General features: G+C 47.0%; 1 protein-coding gene across 1 annotated transcript in view; it reads right to left on the bottom strand.

The window, feature by feature from the left end:
- The window catches only part of LOC144110741 (ubiquitin carboxyl-terminal hydrolase 24-like), a 276311-nt gene that overhangs the window by 11907 nt on the left and 238487 nt on the right, over nucleotides 1–25917 (bottom strand). The window contains 7 exon segments of the mRNA XM_077643811.1: nucleotides 5001–5079; nucleotides 7644–7731; nucleotides 8207–8272; nucleotides 18089–18202; nucleotides 20200–20300; nucleotides 20975–21086; nucleotides 25289–25384. Coding sequence (XP_077499937.1) covers nucleotides 5001–5079; nucleotides 7644–7731; nucleotides 8207–8272; nucleotides 18089–18202; nucleotides 20200–20300; nucleotides 20975–21086; nucleotides 25289–25384 — 656 coding nt within the window.

The raw sequence follows: 25917 nt of genomic DNA, 5'->3' as shown, positions 1-25917 counted from the left end.
AAATGCTTCCCTTCGAAGTGCTCAAATTGCCAGCTGCATCTGACTGTTATTAGTGTCCTCTACCCAGTTTGTACCCTGTACTAAATAATATACCCCTCTCAAGTGCACAAAATAAAGTGTCACTTGCTTAAATGAAGAGTGCCACTTGCTAAACATGCTTCCTGGCACAGCTAAATGGTGCAACGTAAGTGCACTTGCCAAAGTGCGCACCGAGGCCGGAGTGTGTTCACAGAACACACTTTGAGGGCTGAGTATGCAGCCCTGGCAGCAGTGATGTTTTGGGCATAAAATGTAATATACAACAAAATGCGCACACAAGTTGACTTTACCTGTTGATGTACCAAGTTGATATATTCTTTATTTGTGCAGTGATTTCATGATAGCGACCAGCAAGACAACATACCACTAAAATGCACTGTAGTCAACCATGTTGTCTGTTGTCCGGATTCTGGATGTGCTAAGAAGTTTTCTTGACTTGCTACAGTATTACCAAGAAACAAACTTAAAGCAGCCGTGGCATTAAATTGTTATGTTCATATTTAAGTGCTCTACTGTTCTAAATGAGCACAAATGCGGAAGTTATGCTTACAAATCATCATTTCGACAAATTTTGTTTTTAACCAGCCACCATTTTTATATCTACAAGCTCACTCTGCTTTGCCATTTGGCACCGCATAGAGTAAAGTGCACTTGAGGGGTTGAAGCGCACCCCCCCCCCTTCCCCCGTGCACTTTATTTTGTGCGCTTGACAGGGATATTAGGTACAGAAAATATTCACAAGCCTACGAAACTGCATGGGATGATATCTATTCCTATCACTTCACCTCTTGTTGTAGCTTTATGACAGTTAACAAATTCTGCTGACAGAAATATGAAGACTGTGATGTACCGTATTTACACGATTGTAAGTCGACCTATTTTTTTTATATGAAAATCCGAATTGGGGGGGGTCGACTTACAATCGAAAAGAAAACATCGCACTATAAGTAAAGGCGAGACAAATGAGATATCATGCATGCTACAGCGCGGTTGCATTTTTGTTGCGTGGCTCCATCCAATCGCTCTTGGTGCTGGCCTTGAGCAGCTGCTATGTCAACGCGCAGAACTGGCATCCCCTCCCCGTGCACGTGCGTGCGCAGCGGCCGATGGCAGCTATTGATAAGCAGCAAACTGGCGTCCCACACGTGGCTGCTGACTGCGGTTGCTGATAAGCGGCGGCGGCCCGATATCGCAATCGCGTTCTAAGGGAAGCTCAAGCGTCCAACAAGTTTTCTTTTTACTTTCAAATAAGCGCTCGGCGCTCAAGGGAGTGTTGATAGTTGGTGTAAGGGCTGCTGTTCCAATCGCGGCGGCACCACCACTCGGAACAGCAGTGGCGCCAGAGAATGTCAGTAGCCGACGGAAGAGCCGGCACCGCTCACGCATAGTTTCTCTTTGGCTCTGACGCATTTCACTACTGCCGGCCGTGTTTCACAAGTTTTTAATGTAGTGCTTCGTCAGTCGTCATTTGTGCTCCAGGTCCGGGAAGCGACCGGCGCTCGTTCATGGCTACATACAAGATGGCTGCCATTTTTTACGCCAAAGAAACGAACAACTGCGCACCGGGCTGCAAGTACGACGTTCGCAACAGGTGATACAGGTGTGGAAGCTGCAGCGTGGAAAATTGCAGCGTGGAAAATTATCAGGTGTTCCACGCGATGTCGTGATGTGGCTGCTTACGAAGTGCAGGATTTCGCTGGACGACGACGTTAGAACGACGTGCTGTGGAACCGCAGCAGCAATCATGACGGCAGCACTAGTGAGGACAATGGCGCAAGTGTGGGCAAGTAATCCAGTGACTAATACATTTTCATTTTGGAATGTGCCCACGGGCACACCCGTGCGCGGCTGGCGATAAACGGCGGTCGCTGGATGATGCTATCGCGTTCCACTATTCAAGGCCAAGCTTAAACAACCTCAGAAGTTTTTTTTATTATTTTTCGGAAATGTGATTTAGGGGGGTGGGGGGGTCGACTTACAATTGTGCAAATATGGTACTTCAGAGCACCTGAACATCATTTAATACACACATGACACTAAGAAAACAATAAAACTACTCAGCTGAATAAAACCAGCAAATAAATGCAAGGAGTGAACTCAAAGTGATAGAGCCACTGTGCTGTCTTATACAGCCGAGCCTAAATACATCAAACCTGGCTATATACAAATATTGAACACTCAGAACATTACCTTAAAAATCCCTTGCAAAAGTACTGCACTACTGTTTGCTTATATCAAACTCTCGTTTAGTGGAACATTCAATATATCGGACTGTGTGCAGCACCGCTTAAGTGCCACTTCTTCTAATGGATCTTTCGAACCCTTTTCAGATGTGGAGATGGATCTACTGCACAATCTTGGACAGCTGCTGGCAGTGCTGGCGTTGTGAGATCGTTCAACGAGGTGAACATAAGAGTATTTGAGGGTGACCTGTGGTCTCTTATACTCATTTTTCACGCCACATTGCTGTCGTGTGATGAAGCCAACCTAACAATGCCCTTGCGGCGGCCCTCGCCTGGTGTACTGTCCTGCCGAAATCATTGCTGAAACCAACTGTACCACAGTTTTAATGAGGTTGCTGTATTTACAGTTTACCAGTATCAGGACCAAAAATCTTATGACAGGCAGTGGCTAGTTCCAAACTATCTTCCACTACAGATTTGATCTGAAGCAAGTTATGCGTAGAAATGCCTAGCTAGCAGTGTGCTGCCAGCATGCTGACAGCAGTACATCGCTGCAAAAGGGCATCAAGCATGGGTGCAATGTACTCTTTCATAATTTTACGTTACACAAAAGCTTTTCTATTGCCATTTTTTATACATAAAATTATTGATACATTGAACTACTTTGCAATCCCCTATGATATATCCGGGTTCGGCTGCACCGCGGCGCTCGTACCCTGGCACTTGTACAGGTGCGGCAAAAGTATTCAGCACGTTTCAGCAAATGAAAATTCCTAGTGCGTTCTGTAAAGAAGGTATGATGGTTTCTTGGCTTCATACAGGAGAAGTGCATCAGTGGCATATCATAACATGTGTGTAAAGTAGGGTACTCCCCAAGTTTTGCTAAGTAAGGCATGACAAGAGCCTGGTCGCCAAAGCTTGCTCCTTAACAGCCGGGACCCTGCATGCTGCTCATAAGAGTGACCGAAAGTCATATTGACAAAAGACACGAGCTTCAGAAGAACTCTGGAATGTTGCATGGTATATGGGGAGCGCAAAAACGGCACAAGGGAACAAAGAAAAACGGACAACACAGGCGCTAACTTCCGACTGACAGAAACCTAGGCGACCAAAACGAACGTGGACCGTGAGGGGAACCAGGCACATACGCTCGGAAAGATAAAGAAAACCAGGTGAACGAGGAACAACGGACATGCACGACTCAGTTAATCTTTAAGAAGGCCAGCTCTCTTTTCGACAGGGAGATAGACGGCTTGCTGACACATTTGTCTTGCAAGGCAGCGATGCGAGCTGCTTCTATAATCTCGCGAGTTAACCGATCCCAGTGTCTGGCGACGATCGAGCACTTGTCCAGATATGGCACACAACCACATTCCTTACAGTGTAAAGCCAGATTGCTGCCAGTAAATGTTCTCACATTATTATTGTTCGCGAAGTCTCTCATTTAAGCACCGACCAGACTGACCAACATACCGCTTGCCACAAGAGAGAGGGATGTCGTAAACAATGCCTTCAGTGCATTTCACGAATTTCTGTCTGCATCTTTTGGGGACGTTTATCGGCGGGCAAAGTTTTTTTGGATAGTGCTCTTAATTTGTCAGGGGCAGAAAAAACGACACGAACATTAGCTTTTGTTCCAATTTTCTTGAGGTTATGGGACAGGCAATGGATGTAAGGAATAACAGCAATTTTCTCCTTCTTTCTTTCCGAGGGCCCGGACGGTAGTAGACTTTCCTGGCGCTTCTTCTTCAGTATTCGTTCGGCGACAGAAACACAAATATCAGCTGGGTAGCCTGCTTCATGGAACCTTGCGATTTGTTCGTGAAAGCTCTCGCTTATGAGATGGGGGCATGACTTTTCTAGAGCGTTGATCAAGCATAAATTAATAATGCCTCTTTTAACGAGTTTTGAATGGGCAGATGTGTAGGGAAGTAAAGGTTTGTTGGCTCGAGGTGAATAGCTCCAACACATGTGGTTTTCTAGGAATTTAAACCGGATATCAAGGAAGCGAATTTCGTTGTTGGTAGGCATTTCGTTAGTCAATAGCAGCGGTGAAAAACACTCTTGTACATTAGCTAAAATACCGGATGCGACCTGCTCTAAGCACGATGGCGTACACTCAACCAGAAAAAGGAAATCGTCAACAAAACGGAAAATCCTGACTACATGAGGGCTGGCAAGCCTCTCTTGGAGACTCCTGTCAAGATGAGCCAAATACAGGTCACTAAGTACAGGGGCCAAACAAGACCCAATGCATATTCCCTGTTTCTGAATGTGAGCATCGCCTTGCCAGTTAATGAAAGTGGAGCGGAGATAAAAGTTTAGCAATTCTAAAAAACCGCTGACAAACAGACCGGATTCATTCTGAAATGACACCGCGCCAAAATGATGGATGGAATCCTCAACTATTGTAAGCAGGTTGTGATGGGGCAATGAGTAATACAGATCTTTCACGTCAATTGAGAAACCAAGGAGGCTCTTGTCAGACAGCGATTTCACAGCACTTAACACTTTGTCTGAACTACGTACTAGAAATGGGTCATTGATCGTCAACAGTTTTAGTTTTTCTTTTAGAAACACAGCGATTGACTTTTGCCAAGTGCCGTTTTTGCGCTCCCCATATACCATGGATCATCGTTACCGACTCGCCCAAGTTACCACCCCTCTGGAATGTTGTTGTCCATTCCTTCCGACAAACAACTGATTCTGATGAGCGACAACCTGTCCACAGCACCAAGGTTTAACCTCTACTTGAAGAAGTGTGCGGGAAAACCTCACCTGTTAGCCATGGTAACAAGAAGTTTCACACCCTGGTATGACCTCCTGCTGTCATTGGTGTGGTTGGATTTGATGATTTCTGAGCAAGGTAAAGAGAAAAAATGTAAATTTACGCCAACAGGAAAAAAAGCCAGTCAAGCATAATACAAATCTACAAAGTGAATCCATTCTTTATAAAATGGCATCAAGAACCAATCCAACATGCTTTTCACCGCATCTTTCAATTACATGCTAAACTCCTTTCAGCTATAAAAGGCATCTCCATTCCTGTGGTGAAAGCAAAACGTCTTGCTTACATTCTAATGAACAATGACGACCTGTGCACCTTTGAGAGCACAAGGTAGTAAGCCCTATAATACAGCTTAACGAAGAGCTCCAGAATGAATTTGTTTAGTTTTCTTTTTCCAATTTTATACACTCTAAAAAAACAGACTTCGAGGTCTTCAATTAAAGAAATGAAAAAAAAAGTTTCCTAAAGATTGATGGAACAGTTGTTATTGCTACAAGCTACTGGACTGTGGTTTGACTCTTTTGTGCCATTATGCACAAACCGTTAGCAATTTCTGAATTCTTAGTTCATGGATCTCATCTCTTTGACACAAACAGGCCACCCTGACATACTTTACCCTTTAGCTCTGCCAGATTGTAAAGGGGAGACGCAGGCCTCGAAATGAACATTTTTATTATTAAAGATATCGTAATGAAATTAGGTGTGTATATGTGTTTCTTCTTCTCGTATTGAAAAATATATTTAGCTTCAGTATATCTGAATTAGATCATATATTATTGGAAAATAGCTGACGCCTAATTAGTTCAATTCTTATGGATCGGTAAGCGACAATCTAAATTTTTTGGTTTCGATTGAAATGGGGCTGTAGCCAAAGACCTGCCATCTGGAGCTATGCTAATTATATTGTCACTGAAGTCCATCATCATATAATAATGTTCAATTTTGTCCAAACACCATAATTATGAAGTATACTTAGGTGACATTGTTCACAAAATTTGAAATATTTGACTCAGCCATACAAAAACAGCATAGCTCCACAGTTTAGTCTGAATTCAGTGGTTTAACATTAATTAAGATTGCACCACAAAAACATAATAATAAAAACTTCCGTAAGGCTAGTCATGTTGGCAAAAAACATGAAGTTGAGAAAATCGCATTTGAAGTAGGTATGTGCGCCAGCCATTCGGAGGTCGATGTAGAGGCCTCTAAAAACAGCGCAATGTGGACGTTTCAAAAACATTTCACAGTAGTGAGTATTACCAGGTAGTGGGGAAGGGGCTCAGCTTTCAAACAAAACCAAGATGGGGGCCAATGAGGGCGCGGTCGTGGGAAGTGACGGGCGCAGAGTCCTGCCACATTTTGCTCCGAAATAGCCATTTCCAGGCTTTGTAGGCGCAAAATATATAGATATTTTAGTTGGAGGTTGAATTTAGACCTTGAAACTTTATATGCATAAACTCTACAATGAACTGATCCTAAATATGCGATTTTTGCAAAATCAAAATTTTTGCATTTTTTTATCATTTCAAGACCCTTAAGCCACGAGAACTCATTTCACGGTGCACTCCCCCTCAGAAGTCCTAGGCCACAGCCTTCACTTGTAGTGTCCCTTGAGTGGTCCATGTAGCAGAGCATTGAGAACATGCAGCAAGATTCTCTACCACGAGAAGGAACCTCAATCCTAGCATTTCAGGGTCTTTAATGGTGCCGTGATAGCTCCTTTGGCCTGACAACTTTTGGCCAAGGCTGTACATACATTCAATAATACTGGGCTTCAGCTCACAAGTGGCGCAGATTAATGGGAAGCATCAAAAGAATTATTCGGACTGCCCGCTCATTGCCACCAGGGAAATACATCAGTCTATGGTGCTCAATGATTAGTAATTTGAAGTGAAACTGACACAAGGGTGTGGGCTGGTTGTGGGCTACTCGCCCCGTTCCGTCCCCTTGGGCTTGTTTCACTGCAATGTCAGGCTCTGCTATAGTCCCTTCAAGGAAGGGCGCCTGCATTGTAGCAGCAAGCGTAGAGGAAACAGCTCTCTCTCTTTGGCGCGGGAACTCGACAAGTTCCGGCATGGTGCTCGACTCTCCGCCAGTGGGTGAGGCCTCGCGGGAACAAATCCGGCTCGAGTAACCTTGCTGATGATTTGAAAGACTTCGATTGTTTAATGTGTTTTGTTGCTAGCTGGCACTTTTGTTGTGGCAGCAATTAATGCCGTACAGCCCACCAGGTTTCAAGTGTGTTCGGCAGCGCATGCTCGGTAGCGATGAGTCGGTGGGTGGAATGGTTCGCAGCGAATAAGCAGGGAAAATGTATTATGCCCCCACGGTACTACCAGGTGAAATCAGTTTTCAAAGCATGGATCTCTGCTGCCATGACTTGCCAATTAAGGACAGAGCTCTCTGATCATCCCTCTTGGGACCCCCTAGACTTCATTATAATCTGGACATTTCTTTCACTCCCCACAGATTCAAATTAACAAGGCTGTACTGTAATTAGTTCTGTGGCAAATATGTGACGTCACAAGGCAAGGACTACTGCTACACCATTTCTGCTGCAAAAACAGATAGGATGGCAATGCACTAGAAATGCACGGAAAACAAGACAATGCAATTTCAACGAGCACACCCACCCAGAAGTCCATCAAACTCTGCCTTGTTCTCCTGGGAACCGTCAATCACCAGCCTGATTCGGCTGTACTGCAGGGGGTCGGCCAATTTCTGCAGGTCGGAGACACAGTGAATGAGTGACTTCCGCACAGGACATTCAAACGTTCTCATCTATCTCTCTGGCGGAACACACTGTCTCAAGGCATCGAGATGTCTAGCTGCCGTGCATAATTCTTTGTTTTGACACTAGTGCTTGAGGGGCCAAAAAAGGCTTCGATTATCGCTGAAATAGATTCTACCAGGGCTAGTCGGTTCATTCCCAGAGTTCTTTTTTGAGCACACAAATACGATACAACAAGACAAGGAAGACAGGACTTTCTTGTCTTATTGTGTCGTCTTTGTGTGCGCAAAATAGATTCTACTACAAAACCGGCCCGGGGCCAATAAAATGGAACTGATCAGCAGGAAGATCATGTTCTTCCTTTACTCCCCTTCTGATTACTCGAAAACAAAGTTTTCAGAAACTATGTTTTTTTTTTCTTCAGAGCATTCTAACAATTTGCCCAAAAGCAGAAAAGCTGCTCACCAGCAAGTCAAGCAGCAGCTGCGAGAGGTTCTTGAGCTCATTTGATGGAACCATGGAATACTGTATCTGAAATGCGCAAGATAAAAAAAGTCAAGAATTACACAAACACTCATTGCTACTGAAAACGTGAATACACTGGCTGTTTGCACAACTTCCAATGCATCCGTGTATATCCATGTATACAGAAGGTACACTACTGTTACGGCTAAAGTTCCACTTGAGGCATTACAGCATCATCACAATCATCAGCCTGACTACGTTCCCTGGAGGACAAAGGCCTCTCCCATACCTCTCCAATTAACCCTTTTCTGTGCAAGCTGCGGCCACCTTATCCCCGCGTTTCTTCATCCATCCACCTAACTTTCTGCTGCCCCCTGCTACGCTTGCCTTCTCGTGGAATCCACTCCGTTACCCTTAACGACCAGCTGTTATCTTGTCTTCATAATACGTGCCCTGCCCAAGCCCATTTCTTCCTCTTGATTTCGACTAGGATGTCACTAACCCGCATTCCTTCCCTGACCTACTCTGCCATCATCCTGTCCTCTAATGTAACGCCAATCATTTTTCATTCCAGAGCTCGCTGGGTTGTTCAGAATTTATATAATGTGAGAAGATAATTTTTCAGGCTACAATCCGAGTTGCTTTTTCAACCACTCGAAAAAAAAAAGATAAAACAGAATAAGCGAGTTTGAAAGCTGGGCGTCCGCACAAGTCCCAGACATTTATAGGCGGAGAGTGAGTTGGGCGAGTTGCTATCAGTCCATTGTGAAACAACAGCATGAATAAGGACGGGGACGAAAGTAAAGACTGCACAATGAGCGCCTGTTGTGTCGTCTTCACTCTGTCCTTATTCGCGCTGTTTCATAATGAATTTATAAGCGGAGAGATCATCTGAAGTACAGTAGCCCCTTGTACAGAAGCCCTCATGAGCTGTCTTGTTTTCCTGTCTGCCAACCACAAAGAGTACTTCAGAACCGTAACCACTGTAGCTAAGAAAACTGTGGGCAGCATTCTTACTTTCCTATTTCACAATACTGCAGCTTTATTTAGGCCACAACTATGGCTGGACCACAAGTGGGCTTACTGCTGTCACTGCCATAGCCAGTCATGAGACACTTGGTTATACCTGGCACACCTCCTATAGCTCTCAGCAAAGTTAGTCAGGCAAACATGGCTCCAGGCTCATTACCTGTGAAGGGAAGCGTTCCTTGGAACTTGCTGCCCCTTCAAATGCACTAACTGCTTGGCCTTCTTAATTAAGCATACCTTCAGATGGCGTCAACTGAAAAGACTAGGACTAACCGTTATATATTGTACTTAGCTATGCTAGCTGACTGTTTCACTGTTATGCAGCCAGTCGACATTAACTGGACTTGGCCATTTCGTTGAGGGCTGTGTGTGAGTACCCCTTGTTACGTTTCGCCTACGACGCGCGGTGTAGCCGGCGCGGATGCAACGGACGCCGGGGCTTCGTTCAAAGTGGCGGTCATTTTGGGCCCGTTCAGTGCTGCCGTAACACCTCCCGCCAAGCGCGTCCAGGCAGGTTTCAATGCCACGTGTCGTCGTGTGTGCGTGTGTGTGTGTGCATGTTGGTGCCCACGCTTGTCAAAGCGCGGCAGCCGGGGAGAGGAGCTCCCCAACTGGGAGGCGAGGAGGTCTGACCGGCGCCGGCCCGGCGGACGCGTCACTTCACGTCTCAACATGTCCGTGCGTCGCCGTCTCGTGCGACTCATCCCGAGCCGTTCCTTCTTGCCCTCGACTCCGAGGGTATAAAAAGCAGCTGCCCCGGTCGCCAAAGGGAGACTTCGATTTCTTCCTTCGAGTAACGTGGTCGCCCTGACCGGCTGCTCTTTTGCGATGCCAGAATAAACAAGTTGTTCTGTTGGCAGTCGACTCATCCTTTGCCAGGACCTTCGGATGTTTCCAGCTGTGCCCCAGGCCGCCAGGCCAACGCTACCCTTGGGGCTTGCAACCCATTTGCAACAACTGGTTGCCAGCGGTGAGATCGCGACAACGGAGGCCAGCAGCGAAGATATGCGGTCAACTGTATGCTGAGCAGCACAACGACCATCCGGGAGCAGTGCAACGAGCCCTGTGTGATGACTGGTTGCCTGCAGCGGAACGACTGCGCTGAATTCTTGGCTGCGAGGTTTGGTGAGTGCGGGACTTTCTTCTTCTCAGTTTTGCCAGGCTTTTGTTAGTGTCAGAAACAGAGCTGGTAATTGTGTTGTCGTTGCTGCCGGGTTAGTTTGCGGCAAGACAATAGTAGGGAGTAGAGAAAGCAGCATTGGGAGCAGCCATGGATTTGAAGTCGTTGCGCAAACCGAAATTGCTGGAGCTTGCAAGAGAGTTGGGTCTGGAGGTCTCAGACAAACTCAGAAAACCAGAACTGCTAAGGGCTATTCTTGAGTTGGAGGCTGAGGATGACAAGCTGTCGGAATGCCTTGAGACCATTGAGGAGAGGGAGCAAAAAGAGAAAGACGAGCGCGAACGTAAAGAGCAAAAAGAGAAAGACGAGCGCGAACGTAAAGAGCAAAAAGAGAGCGAACGTAAAGAGCAAGAAGAGAAAGACGAGCGCGAACGTAAAGAACAAAAAGAGAAAGACGAGCGCGAACGTAAAGAACAAAAAGATAAAGAGAAAGAAGAGCGCGACCGTCAACACGCTTTGGAAATGAAGCGTCTCAAGGTAGAGATGGTACGCGCTCGTAATGGAAGTCAGGCACACGGTGCAGGAGAACGAGTATCGTTCAAAATGACTGACCTGATATGGCCGTTTAAGCTTGGAGAGGACATTGGTTTGTTCCTGGTTAACTTTGAGCGAACGTGCGAGAAGCAGGGGTTCTCTCGGGAAACGTGGCCACAGCGCTTGCTCACTTTGTTACCCGGCGAGGCGGCCGACGTAGTCGCTCGCTTGAAGAGAGAGGAGGCAGAGGATTTCGACCAAGTGAAATCGAGTCTGCTAAAAAAGTACAGGCCGTCAGCGGAGGCGTTCCGTCGGAAGTTTCGGGAAAATGAAAAAGGCAGAAGTGAGTCATATACAGAGTTTGTCTACAGGCTTATGTCAAACATGCAGGAGTGGCTGAAAGAAGAGAAAGCGTTTGGTGACCACGAGAAAATTCTGCAGTGTTTCGGGCTAGAACAGTTTTATAGTCGGTTACCTGAGAACGTGCGGTACTGGGTCTTGGATAGGCCAGACGTTAGTACAGTGGCTAAAGCCGCCGAGCTAGCCGAGGAGTTTGTGATGCGTCGGGCTCGCGGAGCTAAGGACGGTCAAAAGGGTGAATTTGGCTCCAAGTCTGAGAGGCCGAAGTTCACACCCATGAGAGCTAGGGGGGACACACGTAGTGCGGATGCAAGTGAAAGCAGTTCGACCGAACGTAAGGAGACGGCGGCAGCCGAAGCCGAACGCAGAAAGCGGTTCGAGACGAGGCAAGCGCGCGTGTGTTATACGTGCCAGAAGCCGGGTCACTTTTCGGCGCAGTGTCCAGAAACAAAAACAAAAGTCGTGTTTTTGTCATTATGCAGCACTGACGAGAACATGAAGCTTCTCGAGCCTTACATGCGAGACTTCCTCGTGAACGGGAAAGAGTGCCGAGTGCTTCGTGATTCCGCAGCTACAATGGATGTAGTTCACCCATCTTACGTAGAACCCGATATGTTCACGGGCGAGTGCGCATGGATCAAGCAAGCCGTGGAAGCTCACAGCGTGTGTCTGCCCGTAGCAAAAGTGCTTATTGAAGGACCTTTCGGAGCAATTGAGACGGAGGCCGCAGTGTCATCTATGCTGCCCCCCCAGTACCCGTACCTATTTTCGAACAGGTCCGATCACCTCCTGCGCGAGAAGGGGCTTTTGTTTGGTGAGGCTAGCGTTCAGGCCTTAACCAGATCGAGAGTTCGGGAGCTCGCTGCAAAGGCGGTAGTTGCGGGGCCGACGTTGTTGAACAATGAGAAAGGGTCAGAGGCGCAGCAAGCTGATATTCAGAGCACGTCAGAACTGAATAAAATTGAGCCAGTAGCGTTGAAGGCACCAGGTACTGGAGAGGAAACGCCCGACACGGGAAAGTTAGAAGAGCTATCTGCAGATTTGCTCATCGCGCCTACGTCCGATGGACTTAATAGGTTGCTAAAAGTCAGCCGGTCGGCTTTGATAGCCGAGCAAAAAAAGGATGGCAGCCTAGAAAACATGCGCTGCAATGTCAAGGAAGGTATCGCCAAGAAAAATGCTCGTTTTGTGGAAAAAGGTGGGGTCCTGTACCGGAAGTATCTAGACCGCAGAGGAGTGGAGTTCGATCAGCTGATCGTGCCTCAGTGTTACCGTCAGGATCTGTTGCGCTTGTCGCATGGCGGTTCGTGGTCCGGACACCTAGGAGTTAAGAAGACTAAGGACCGTCTCTTGCAAGAGTACTAATGGCCAGGGTGTTTTCGTGACGCAGAACACTTTGTGAGGACATGTGACACCTGTCAGCGGGTTGGCAAACCAGGGGACAAATCGAGGGCGCCGTTAAGTTGGTACCTATCATTACGGAGCCTTTTAGACGGCTCGTTATTGATACAGTGGGACCTCTGCCGGTAACAGCCACGGGGTACAGACACATTTTGACTGTGATCTGCCCAGCGACAAAGTTCCCTGAAGCAGTGCCGCTTAAAGAACTCAGCTCAGTTGAGATAGTCAATGCACTACTGTCCATATTTGCGCGAGTTGGTTTTCCTGCGGAAATCCAGTCAGATCAGGGCATAGTGTTTACTAGCGCTTTGACGACAGCCTTTCTCGAAAGGTGTGGGGTAAAGCTGTTACACAGCTCAGTGTACCACCCACAGTCGAATTCCGTTGAGAAGCTCCACTCCGTCATGAAGCGCGTGTTGAGAGCATTGTGTTTTGAGCAACGAAGTGATTGGGAGCTGTGTCTGCCTGGGGTGATGTTTGCATTAAGGACCGCGCCGCATGCGGCTACGGGGTTTTCGCCAGCTGAGCTGGTGTACGGTCGCTCGCTGCGGTCTCCGCTTCGCATGCTTCGAGACTCGTGGGAAGGCAGGGGCGACGACCCAGTCGTGGTCGAGTACGTGCTTAGTCTCCTCGAACGCTTAAGAAGGGCACAGGAGTTGTCAGGTGAAGCAATGGCAAAGGCCCAGCAGAGGGCCAAGGTTTATTATGATCGGACAGCCAGGGCCCGTCGTTTTGAGGTGGGCGATGAGGTAATGATATTGCGCACATCGCTAAAAAACAAACTCGACGTGCAGTGGGAGGGCCCAGCACGGATTGTTCAAAAACTGTCGGATGTTAACTACGTGGTGAGTCTGCCAGGAAAACGGAAAGCACAGCAAGTTTACCACTGTAATCTGCTCAAACCCTATAGACAACGGGAAGCAGTGGTGTGTATGATGGTAAACGTTCCCGAAGAGCTTTTGGTCGAGCTTCTGGGACTAGGCTCAGTGACGAACAGGGAAGACACTGATCAGGTCATTAGTGACTTAATCATTAAAGCACCGCTGTCGGCTGAGCAGAAAACCGAACTACACCAACTCTTACAAGAGTTTCAAGGTCAGTTCTCTGAGAGGCCTGGTAGGACTTCTGTCCTTACTCATGATATAGAACTTACCTCCCCAGAGCCAGTACGATCCAAGGCGTACCGGGTGTCACCCCGCCAGCGCGATATTATGGAGGCTGAGGTAAAGAAAATGCTACAGCTCGGTGTTATTGAGGCGGGTGAGAATGATTATACCTCCCCTTTGATTTTAGTTGAGGTACCGGGCAAGGAACCTCGTCCTTGCGTCGACTACCGCAGGCTTAATTCCATCACTAAGGATCAAATTTATCCGATCCCTAACATCGAGGAGCGCCTTGAGAAAGTTAGTAGCGCTCAGTTTATTTCCACCCTAGATCTTGTCAGGGGTTATTGGCAGGTTCCACTTACAGAAGAGGCTAGTAGGAATGCGGCATTCATTTCACCAATGGGAACATTCCGTCCTGAAGTTTTGAGTTTTGGTTTGAAGAACGCGCCATACTGCTTTTCAAGCCTCATGGACAAAGTGTTGCGGGGACAGGAAGAATTCGCTTTACCGTATTTAGACGACGTAGCGATATTCTCCGCATCCTGGTCTGAGCATATCGCACACTTGCGGGCAGTGCTAACCCGCCTGCGCGAATTGGGCTTGACAGTCAAGGCTCCCAAGTGCCAATTAGCACAGGCCGAGGTTGTCTACCTCGGTCACGTGATTGGACAGGGTCGTCGCCGCCCCTCTGAAATAAAGGTGGCCGCTGTGCGAGACTTCCCGCAACCGCGCATGAAGACCGATATTCGGTCGTTCTTAGGTGTCGCCGGCTACTATCAGAGGTACATCCCCAGGTACTCCGATATCGCGGCTCCCCTGACGGATGCTCTAAGAAAAACAGAGCCCCAAACAGTCGTCTGGGGCGAGACAAAGGAAAGAGCTTTTAGCGCCCTAAAGAGCGCCCTAACCAGCCAGCCTGTGCTACGATCGCCAGACTACACAAAAGGGTTCGTTGTTCAGTGCGATGCTAGTGAGCGAGGCATAGGCGTTGTACTGTGCCAACGGGAAAATGGAGAAGTGGAACACCCCGTCCTGTATGCTAGTCGTAAGCTGACCTGTCGTGAGCAGGCGTACAGCGCCACCGAGAAAGAGTGTGCGTGTCTCGTGTGGGCCGTTCAGAAATTGTCATGCTACCTAGCCGGCTCGAGGTTTATCATTGAGACGGATCACTGCCCCCTCCAATGGCTGCAGACCATCTCTCCCAAAAAAGGCCGCCTCCTGCGCTGGAGCCTCGCTTTGCAACAATATTCCTTTGAGGTGCGTTACAAAAAGGGGAGTCTCAACGGTAACGCCGATGGCTTAAGTCGAAGCCCCTAACGTAGGAATCCGCCTCAAAGTTGTTTGTTACTGATGTTTTCTTCCTGAGGCAGGATTTTTAACATATTGCTTTTGTTTAGTGTTTCAAAGTGATGACGTGCTTTCTAGTGCAATTTTCCCATTTGTGGACGCGTTCTGAGTGCTGCTTGACTACTGTAAGGAAGAGCTTAGTGAGGGTTGTCTCGTGCTTGCTGACTGAGCGGTTGCGTTTCGGCGTAGTTCTAACGCTTGCTGGGAACGAGAACAAAAATGGCAACTCTCCCGAAGTCACTTTGCAGTGTCCTGTGTGAACCTGAACCTGAGAACGAGGCCTTCTCTGTGCGCTGCGCTCAAGCAACGTCGAGGGACGACTGGTTTCGATTACGAGCATCATCGAGCGACATCCCTCCGGACAGCGGATGCAGTCCCCTAACCATCGGGATCTCCTTCTCCCGGCGGGGCGGTCTGTTACGTTTCGCCTACGACGCACGGTATAGCCGGCGCGGATGCAACGGACGCCGGGGCTTCGTTCAAAGTGGCGGTCATTTTGGGCCCGTTCAGTGCTGGCGTAACGCCTCCCGCCAAGCGTGTCCAGGCAGGTTTCAATGCCACGTGTCGTTGTGTGTGTGTGTGTGTGTGTGCATGTTGGTGCCCACGCTTGTCAAAGCGCGGCAGCCGGGGAGAGGAGCTCCCCAACTGGGAGGCGAGGAGGTCTGACCGGCGCCGGCCCGGTGGACGCGTCACTTCACGTCTCAACATGTCCGTGCGTCGCCGTCTCGTGCGACTCATCCCGAGCCGTTCCTTCTTGCCCTCGACTCCGAGGGTATAAAAAGCAGCTGCCCCGGTCGCCAAAGGGAAACTTCGATTTCTTCCTTCGAGTAACGTGGTCGCCCTGACCGGCTGCTCTTTTGCGATGCCAGAATAAACAAGTTGTTCTGTTGGCAGTCGACTCATCCTTTGCCAGGACCTTCGGATGTTTCCAGCTGTGCCCCAGGCCGCCAGGCCAATGCTATCCTTGGGGCTTGCAACCCATTTGCAACACCCTGTCATGGCAGAACCATGTGCACTTGATAAAAATTTTCACAACCAGAAAAAAAAAAAAATGATGTGTGCACAGGTGCTTGCGATGCAACTTGTGGAGAGAATGAAGGTGGAGGTGAGAAGGATGGAGCAATCATTAGTGGCAGAAGGAAAAACCAGAATGAAAAAAAAAACTCACGGGATGGTTACAAGACTGTAATGCGAATGTTTTAGCATTAGCTTTGGTGTGACAGCAATGACTTTTTTAGACACGGTCAGCTTTTCCTTTCTTTTTTTTCTTTTTTCAGGTTTAACCCTTTCAGGGTTTTTGCCGTATATGTACGGTGGCGCTTTTCCGTCCCGCAAGGTCTTTCCCGTACAGAAACGGTTTCAACCCTCCCTTCGAAATTTCGCACCATAATGACGATGCATGCTCACTGGGAGATGCTGCCACCTCCTTGAACTTACAAGAAGTGTTTGAAATCTGTTTGTGCTACCTTCTTGCGGAGATAAACAGAACTGATGACTGGGTTCAGCGTGTAGCGCGGTCTGCGGCAACGCCCTTTCGTGGTTTCGGTTTCACCGCATATCCCAACGGAGGCACGCGAAACTTGATTTCTATCTTTATCGGCACTCCCTTGCAAGGACTGTGGAAGTTCATTTCCATCTTAATTGGCTCTGCTCTTAGCTTGTTTATCACCGACGGTCACAGGGTATTCGCGCTCTCCTTGTTTTCTGTTTTTCCTTCGAGCTCTTCAGATGCAGGGCAAAGTGGCGATATGGCCGAATACACTGCCCGTTCTCTTGCCACCCGACAGCGATGACTCTTCCCCATTTTACGTGTACAGACTGCAATAATGCACTGTGCTAGACCCGCGCTTCAAAGAATACCACACTCTGAAATACTACTGAACATTTTGCAGCTCTGAATGATGCTGACACTAAAATACTGCTCCTGATTTTTGTTTACTATTTCTTGCCGACTTTACGGATTTTTTACATTCAAAATCTACAATGAAGTAAGTTGACTATCTGGGAGAGTTTAAAAAAAAAAAATTTGACCCTCAAAGGGTTAAAGTCATCTATCAAGGTATACGTTGAATTCTCCTACAAGATGCATGGAACATGATCTGTGTGAAAAAAAAAGAGGTGGCACCATGTGCCATGCCATGGTTTGCATTGGATTTTTATGGTCACACTTTTGTAATGGGCACGCACCGTACAATGGCCAGGCCTAGCAGAGGAAAAAAAAGCAACGAGAAAAAGAGGGCACACACAAACACAGACACTAGTTTGTGAATGTTGGGGACTTAGTTCTAACATTTGCTTCGTGGTGCCCTCTGTGTGCAGTGACACCAACTAGCGCTCGCACTGTGTGCTGCAGCATGGTTTCGTGTCGCTATCTTTGCGCGCAGCAGTGCTAACTAGCTTTTGCAGACACCAATGTGGACATTGTAAAACCAGACCAGGGAAAGAAAACGCTAACATTAAAATTGCAGCTTACAGGCAAGCATTGGTTCGTTTTGGCCGTACAATTCAGCGCGAATGGACGAAGGACACAGAAAGGGGACGAAACAAGCGCTGTCTCGCAACTAAGTTTTATTAAGAAGGAACGCAAAAATATATTCACACAGAAAAACGACATAGTTTCATTGGTTTGGTTATTGAGGGAGAGAAATGGTCCAGGAACTGTCTCCCATATCTCGGTGGACACCACCGCGCCCAATGGAAGGGATAAAGAAAGGAGTGAAAGAAGGACGCCATTGCAGACCTCCAAAATTGACAGACAAAGCTGGTACGGTACTCGCCCACGTCATGAGTCTCAGAGGTCACAAAACTAGATTAACTACTAAGAAACCGCTTACTCAGCAAGCACAGCATAATTTGCATCACAGTTCTCAGGAGAAGTATGCCTTGATTCCTACATGGGTCCCTCGATAGAGTTTTAAGTGCACAGTTCATGGAACAGGCATGCAGACTTTATGGCACCTGGGGTGAGTAATGAAACAGGCTCACCATGATGAGCCGAATGATGAGACTGGAAAAGGCCTCGTTGCAAGTGCTGCACTGCAAGATCATCCGCGTGAGGATGTCCATGAAGCCGGTCGTCTCCCGGCAAGCAGACACAACCTGTGGCATGACCGAGACCAGAAGATATGCCACTAAAGCAAAATGCTACGCTATAACAGATTTAACACTACAGATACCAGACTCCGTGGATGTTAGGTACTATTTGAATGACCAACCCCCCCCCCCCCCGGAAGCTAATGTTTCAAGGTCAGTCTTCAGGTAAAAGATCAGCGAAACTGGCGATTGACGGTGTTAGTGTTAGAGACTATAAAATTTTAGGACCACTGAACGCACCTTAAGAGGGCACTGCGACAGCAGTGTGTTCTGAATCTATTGCATGCGGCTGGAAGCTGATGAAGACAACTACATGCAATGCACAGTGTGGCAGTCGAACACTACAGGTGAACGGTTGTGGCGACAGTGCAGTGCAGTGGCCAGCAAAGCTGATCAGTTCGCCGCGAATTCGAAACCCAGTCGTGGTCACATTTATTTATTTCTGCAGGTCTCACAGGCTTCAGACAAACAGACAACGAGATTTTTTCGAGATATAAGCCTTAGTGCTTGTGCACTAAAAGCTTTCAGTTCATCATCATCATCATCAGCCTGACTGCACCCGCTGCAAGGCAAAGGCCTCTCCCATGTCTCTCCAATTAACCCTGTCCTTTTCCAGCTGCATCCACCCTTTGCCTGCAAACTTCTTAATCTCATCTGCCCACCTAACCTTCTGCCGCCCCCTGCTACGCTTGCCTTCTCTTGGAATCCACTCCGTTACCCTTAAGGAGTAGCGGTTATCTTGCCTTCGCATTACATGCCCTGCCCAGGCCCATTTCTTCCTGCTGACTTGGACTAGGATGTCATTAACCCGCGTTTGTTCCTTCACCCACTCTGCACTCTTCCTGCCTCTTAACGTTACACCTATCGTTGTCCTTTTCGTTAGCCTCCATGTTTCTGCCCCGTAGTTGAGTACCGGTAAGATACAGCTGTTGTACACTTTCCTCTTGAAGGATATTGGTAAACTGCCACTCATGATCTGAGAGAAGATGCGCTCCGCCCCATTCTTATCCTTCTAGTTACTTCCTTCTCATGGTCCGGATCAGCAGTCACTACCGGCCCTAGGAGACGTATTCTCTTACCGCTTCCAGCACCTCACTACCAATTGTGAACTGCTGTTCCCTTGCGAGATTGTTGAACACTGAGATTGTTGAGTTCGAGTTCATAAGGGTTTACTATAGCAGTGGTGGAACTGGGAACTAGATTCTTGTAGCAGCTTTTGTAGCAGAGGAAATCGCAGTTTGTAGCAGCAATTTCAAGTTCTGAAGCATGAAAAATGTCATTTTGTAGCAGATATTTAAGCTTTTGTAGCAGAAAAAAATATTTCGTAGCAAAATTTCATGTCTCGAAACACTTAAGTAAAAAAGCATTGTTTTAACTCTAGAACAGCCAATTGCTCAGGTGTTTTAACGACCACAGCCATGCAAAAACAAGCTTCAAGCCGAAATTCGGTCTCAAGTGCTGTTCTTTCCTTAAAAAAAGCCCCAAAAACAAGCAAACAGGAGATTTTGCTATAAACAAAGCCATTTTTAATCAGAGGGCAGACATAACGAGATAAGAAATAAAACTATAAAAAATGATACCATTCTTAAAACTGCAACTTTCAGGTACTATTTCTCTTTTCTTGACTCCAGCTCAGACAGTGGCACTGCGAACCTTTCCAAGCTTATCCAATCTCAACGTCGCAAAATTTTTAGACTTGACACATTTGTCAAAAGCAGCTCAACACTGCTGATCATATTCCTGATCTCTTCCTGCACCTTCTCTTCATTCTAGTTTCCTGACAGTGAGTTGCGCTTTTGCTCTCGGCAAAGATATTCAGCAACGGTTTGGCGCAGACGTGGCGCAAAAGTATGCAAAAAATCGATTTTGTAGCAGCATGCAGCAGGATTTCCGATTTGGCGCAGTTTGGCGCAGCAGTTGCACCACAGCTGTTGCTGCAAATCGCAGTTTATACTGAAATGGCTAGTATTAGATTTCAGAGATGCTGCTCCAGTTACCCATACCTCTCGCAGGTAGCGTGATGCACCTGGCCCAGACAGTGCTTTTCTCACAGCCTCTGGCATGGGGAGAAGATCCGATGGTTCTGGGTATGCATCCACATGTTCTGGAAGATTAAGCATAAAGAAAGGGTGAGATATGCTTAGAAACTGCTTCACTGACTTGAAAAAAGAAAGGACCCTGCAAGATGCTACAAAGAGTCTTTGCAACCCCTAAAAGAAATACAGGGGCCGCTGTTGGCAACCAGTTCAACTAACCGATATACCACAGCTGCAGGGAACACAAGACAAGGCACGTTACGTACAAGTAAATGAGAATGTTTTGGAAAAAATGACATTCCAAGTAAGCTGAGCCAAGATTTGCAAGCGTATCGTCTGCTTTATGCATGGTGCGCTGGTTTTAGTGGACACTGTGTGATGCAAAAGCTTTTGAGTCATTAGCCTGCGACATGTCCAATTTCCAACTGTACTGCCAAAGAAGTATATGTACATAAAACCAGAAACCAGAAGCCTCATCTACTGTTTTTTCTATAACAGAGTCATCACTTCACACAGAAAAAGAACAAAAGAAAGCAAACTGGTAGGAGGACCGCCCAAAGCTAACCTACCACTGCAGCAAAATTAACATCTCCTTTTAGTGACCTCCAACATCTATACTAACTTTCATAAAGCGATAAGTGTTTGTAACATGAAGGACGCTGAATTTATAGCATCGTGAGGAAATAAAAATCCTCACACAAAGAAGCATTGCTACAGCTGAAGAGGGACAAGAACGCATTACCGCAGCTGTGGAGGCAAGAGAGGTCACAGGCCAGCACCAGATTGATGAGTGTGCTGTGCAGGTAGCCAAACTCGTGGATCTGCGTGTGACTCCAGCGTCGGGTGATCGACTCCTGCAAGAAACAACACTGACGTTAGCTTCCTGCATTTGAGTCACTGCTCTTTACCGGTATTTTTTTTTTAAACATCAACGGCTGTCCACCGCCCACTCAGGGCAGACTGCTCAGTGTGTCAATGGGGATATGATGGGCAGTGGCACGGTGTGGAAAAAAAAAAAAGACTGTGAAGGAACAGTGTCAGAATGGCAGCTGCAATGAATAAATAACACCTCAAGCAACACCAGTGTGCATGTGCTTGACTAGACAGCAAATGGGCCAGTGATGTGCACTTGGAAAAAAAATGTGGATTGTGATTGCAGGAAATGTGAAAAAAAATAAATAAAAAGGCATTTTCAGCACATACAGTAGTATTTACTGGTGTAATGAAACTGCTCGCATAATGAACCCGCCCGCCACTTTTGTTGGCGAGAATTTACTTTTTTTTGTTTTCCAGCCGAGCCAGTTCCTCAGTTTCCCCTCGCGTGCAGCACGGTGTCTTTGGTGTCTTTGTACATATATTTTCAGGACAGCTCCTGCCAGAGGGGTGGGGGGAGAGGGGGGGCGCGCTCTGCGAGCTTGGCAGAGCGCCAAGACTAAGCTGAAGCTTAAACATTCGCATTAGACACTCATCACAGTCCTGTTTTTACCTCGCAGTAAAAAACGTGCGCCTGACCTTCCTGGCCGGTGTTCAGCAGTTCGCGTATCTCACCGCTATTGGCCGGCGCCCCCAGCTAGCACAACATTGCGGGATCATGTCAAACTGAAGGACGCTAAACACTAGCGGCATGAACACGTCTGACCGTGTGCGTTTGTTGATGATGGCCGCGTGTGTTTGTTGATTGTTGATGACCGAAGGACTGAGGGAGATATATGAAACCTTGACCCTTCCAAAAAAATCTGTTGGAAACTTTTTTTTTTTTCCCGCGCATAATGAACCCTCCCCCCAAACTGATTTCAACTTTTGTGGAAAAAAAGTGGGTTCATTATGCAAGTAAATACGGTAATACAAAGGAGTTGCCAGCATGTTCACATACACTATGCAATCAAGATGTCTGTGCTAGACACCAAGAAGATGGTCCATGGAGTTTAACGTCCCATAGCGACTCAGGCTGTGAGGGCAGCTGTTGTGGAAGGCTCTGGCAAATTTCAACCATGTGCACTGACATTGCTCAGTACACAGGCCTCTAGCATTTCTCCTCCACTGAAGTGCGACCCCCGTGGCCAGGACTGAACTCGCGTCTTTTGGGTCACCAATTTTTCTTATGCCTTTCGATGACCCTGCACAGAGTCCCGAATACTGGTTGCACATGCAGAGTGTATGTGGCAGCCCTGTGCAATGGAGAGAGCAGTATTTGCGGCGTGTATGTCCTTTAGTGTGGTCTGTAATGTGCCCAGCTTCTACCATCACTGCTTATGTATTAATTACGACGAAAGACACCTCACGGACACTAGTAAATGGGGGCTTTACACGAAGGCAACTGGGTGCTTCCTGGAAAACTGGCTAGAAAAAAATAAGCACCCCTGGCAAAAGCCCAGTGAAAATGACACATGAGCTGCATGGGTGCTGGAATGTCAGAACAAGTTCTGTTACTTTTGCTAGTACCTTAATTTCCAGTGTACAGTCCACAGACTATGCATGCTCAAAAGATGAAATTTTGTGCCGTGCAGGATAGGTGTGGACCAAACAGTACTCTACAGTACAGTACAGTAGGGTTAACTGAAGAGATATGGAAGAGGCCTCTCTCCTTCAGTGGGCATAGTAATCAGACTGATGATAATGATGATCCCTCAAAATAGCATGAAATGGCCACCAGGATTACGTCAAGAACAGGTGTGATACTTGTGCTCTGCTTATGCAAGCACCACATGGCTCACCAGTTACACGTTTGCTAATTGACACCAATTGCTATTTCGATTAAAAAAACAAAACGAACCAGCACAAAAGTGTACAAGTGACAGTGAAACCCTGAAAAGCAATCCCTTGTCAAATTATATTGTCAATGGCTTTGCTAAAGCTGGCCTGCAGACGTTTGCACCCGATGACAAAGAATAACGGTGAAGATATCAACTTTTTCTCCTCTGACTACTTGGGCCATACAGACCAGCACATGTGCATATATACTCTGTAAGTAGATAAAACAGTGCTACAGAAGATGAGACAAGAGAAGGATAAACACCAGCGCTGGTGTTTGTCCTTCTCTTGTCTCGTCTTCTCTTGTAGCGCTTTCTAATCTAGTTGTTCAAAAATATACCAATCAGCCCGCATTTGCCTTCTTCTGGAATACTGCATAAATGCGTGTAAGGCCCGCACCCACGTATGGGCCGCACCCTGTTTTCGCAAAGGAAATATTTAAAAAAATATTATCCCAGTAAGGGCAGCACCCAAACTTTTCACAACCCAAGCGGGAATAGCCTGCGAAATGCATTTTCTGTGGCCTCTGCGATCAGCTCCGGCTGCGAGCAACGGTGCGCTTGATCGCGGAGGCAGCGCATGCGCACAGGAGCTTCGAAGGTGCCGCCCACGGATGGCGCCCGAGCCCATGCTTATCATCATCATTGTCAACTTTTTCCTCCACTGCAAGCTCCCGCTATCCATATCGGCATCAGTAAAACCAGCTCCAGTCTTTTGTGGCTGCCACAGGCACGGGAGTTGTAGTAGTGTGTTAGTTCATCACAGTTGTGCCTTTCACGTGCTGCCGCCGAGCGTTGCCATTTTAGCAAGATGGGCAAGCACCTTAATAGCTACATGGCTGGGAGTTTGCTGTCAAACACGGCAAGCGTGCGGCGGGCAGGAAATTTGACGTGGCCGAGAAGTGCGTCCAACGATGGTGCAACCAAACGGATGCACTGAGGAACACAAGCTGTAAAAAGCGTGCTTTCCGAGGCAAGCCGTGCAAGTTTCCTGAACTGGAAGAAGAGCTGCTCTGGTACGTGATGGAAGTACAGAACAACGGCTATGCATTGACACGCTGCGCGACTTCTTGTGGGATGAACATGCACCAGAGCACAGCACCAGCTCGGAGTCAGAACAGTCTGCAAGAGATGACTGAACATAGAGAATAAATGCCGCTCATTCCCTGATTGTTGTGTTTTTACTTAAATTTTTTTTTCGCACATCATGTGTATGGGCCACACCCCGAAAATTGGCCTTCAAATCTGGAAAAAAAAGAGCGGCTCTTACACGCGTTTGTATAGCATACATATACTTTTTTTATGTGTGGTCTGCAGACCTGGCCCCCTCGGACTATGTACTGGGTGAGATAAATCCAGTAAACTTTTTTGTTTGCTGTTGTTGTTTTTTTGCGGCTAAAACCAAGTCCTGCGGACTACGCACTGGGTGTGGACTGGAATTTTGGCACTAAGCAAAATGCCCATTTCTTGTGAATGTCATTCAAAAGATATTTAAGTAACCTGAAATCCTTTTTCAGCACAGACTTGAAAGCAGCATATTTTGATTTAAAAGCAATCAGCCCCGTCAGGTCAAATGTCTCCCAATGAAATTACAATGACCGTATTCTGAGCTCAAGCATTGAAGGGAGCCTCATGTTAAATTCATTTTCTAGTGAACAATACTCCAGTTATCTACACTTTGCTCCCATATTGGAAGCTCTCTCAGTCCGTGCTAAACAATGGTTCTTGACGGCTGGTTTTACAGCTGCACGAAATTAACACTCGCATTTAAGCCAACAGTGTACTACCGCGATGGAAAGAAACGTGAACAATGCGCTCTGCTTTTCGAATTTCTTTTGATCGCGCTTTCACCAGGGTGGCAAAAAAAAGACGGTAGAGTCGTTCTGTAATGCATCACGGACGACTCTAGCATCTTTTTTCTACCACCGAAGTAAAAGCGTGATCAAGATAAATGCGCACAATGGCGTGCCTAGGCTTCGCTCTGTTCGCATCTTTTTCCATCGCCCCTGTACACGCTAATAAAAAAGATGCATGTAAACAAACAAACTGTTCAGCTGAACAATGAAGAGTAAGCAAGTACAGAGAATCACATGTACATTCAGAGAGGTTGCGCGGTAGAAATGCAACCACCAGAAAAGATCAAAGGTGCAGTCGAATCACGGAAATAAAAAAATGTTGAAAGAACAATCACAACACTGCTTGCGCTATCCACTTTGACACCGAGAACAATTTGCAAAAAGCATGAAAATTTGAATAAGAATAAATACAGAATCCAGCGAAGTGGAAAAATGCAAGTGCAGACACACCTCAGAGTCCATGTTGGCCCCCAGGGGTCCCAGGAGAAACACCATCAGCTTTTCAAAGGCACCCAGCCTGAACAGGTGCTGGCACGCCTTGGCACCCTGCACATGCCAACCATGCAATGGGCACAAGACGAGATGAAATTCTTTGAGAAGCTTTAACTGCTTTACTGTTCATTTCACTGCGCAGTAGCTTAGTAGCAGAGTTCTGCGATGGACAATGCATCCAGCAAGAAAGAGGCCATGCAGTTGAGGAAAAGCAAGCTCTACTCCAACCTGCTGATCAAACAGCCGCAGTGCAAATACTACACTGTGTTTTACGGTTCGAAGCAAATTCAAAGTGAACAGTAATTTTCTGTGAATAACTTTGAAGCAAATATTTCAAACACTTCTAGCACACAAAACAGGCTTAACGGCGCAATAGGCATTTTTGAAATCATGAGATTTTCCAAGAGAACACAAAGCCATTACATGAAACAAAAAAAAAGGCTGCACTAAAGCCACGTCAACATATTCTGTATTGAAGGTGTTGATCTTTTCAGTAAAATTGGCAAGTTCAGCCGAGCCATAATAGGTTTGTATCTTGACAATGAAATAGTCACTCTCACATGCGGCAAGAGCAACACTGTATAAAA

Source organism: Amblyomma americanum, chromosome 11 (assembly GCF_052857255.1).
Source record: "Amblyomma americanum isolate KBUSLIRL-KWMA chromosome 11, ASM5285725v1, whole genome shotgun sequence".
NCBI lineage: Eukaryota > Metazoa > Arthropoda > Arachnida > Ixodida > Ixodidae > Amblyomma > Amblyomma americanum.
The sequence above is the reverse complement of the archived record's forward strand: the minus strand, read 5'-3'. Positions and strand labels throughout refer to the sequence as shown.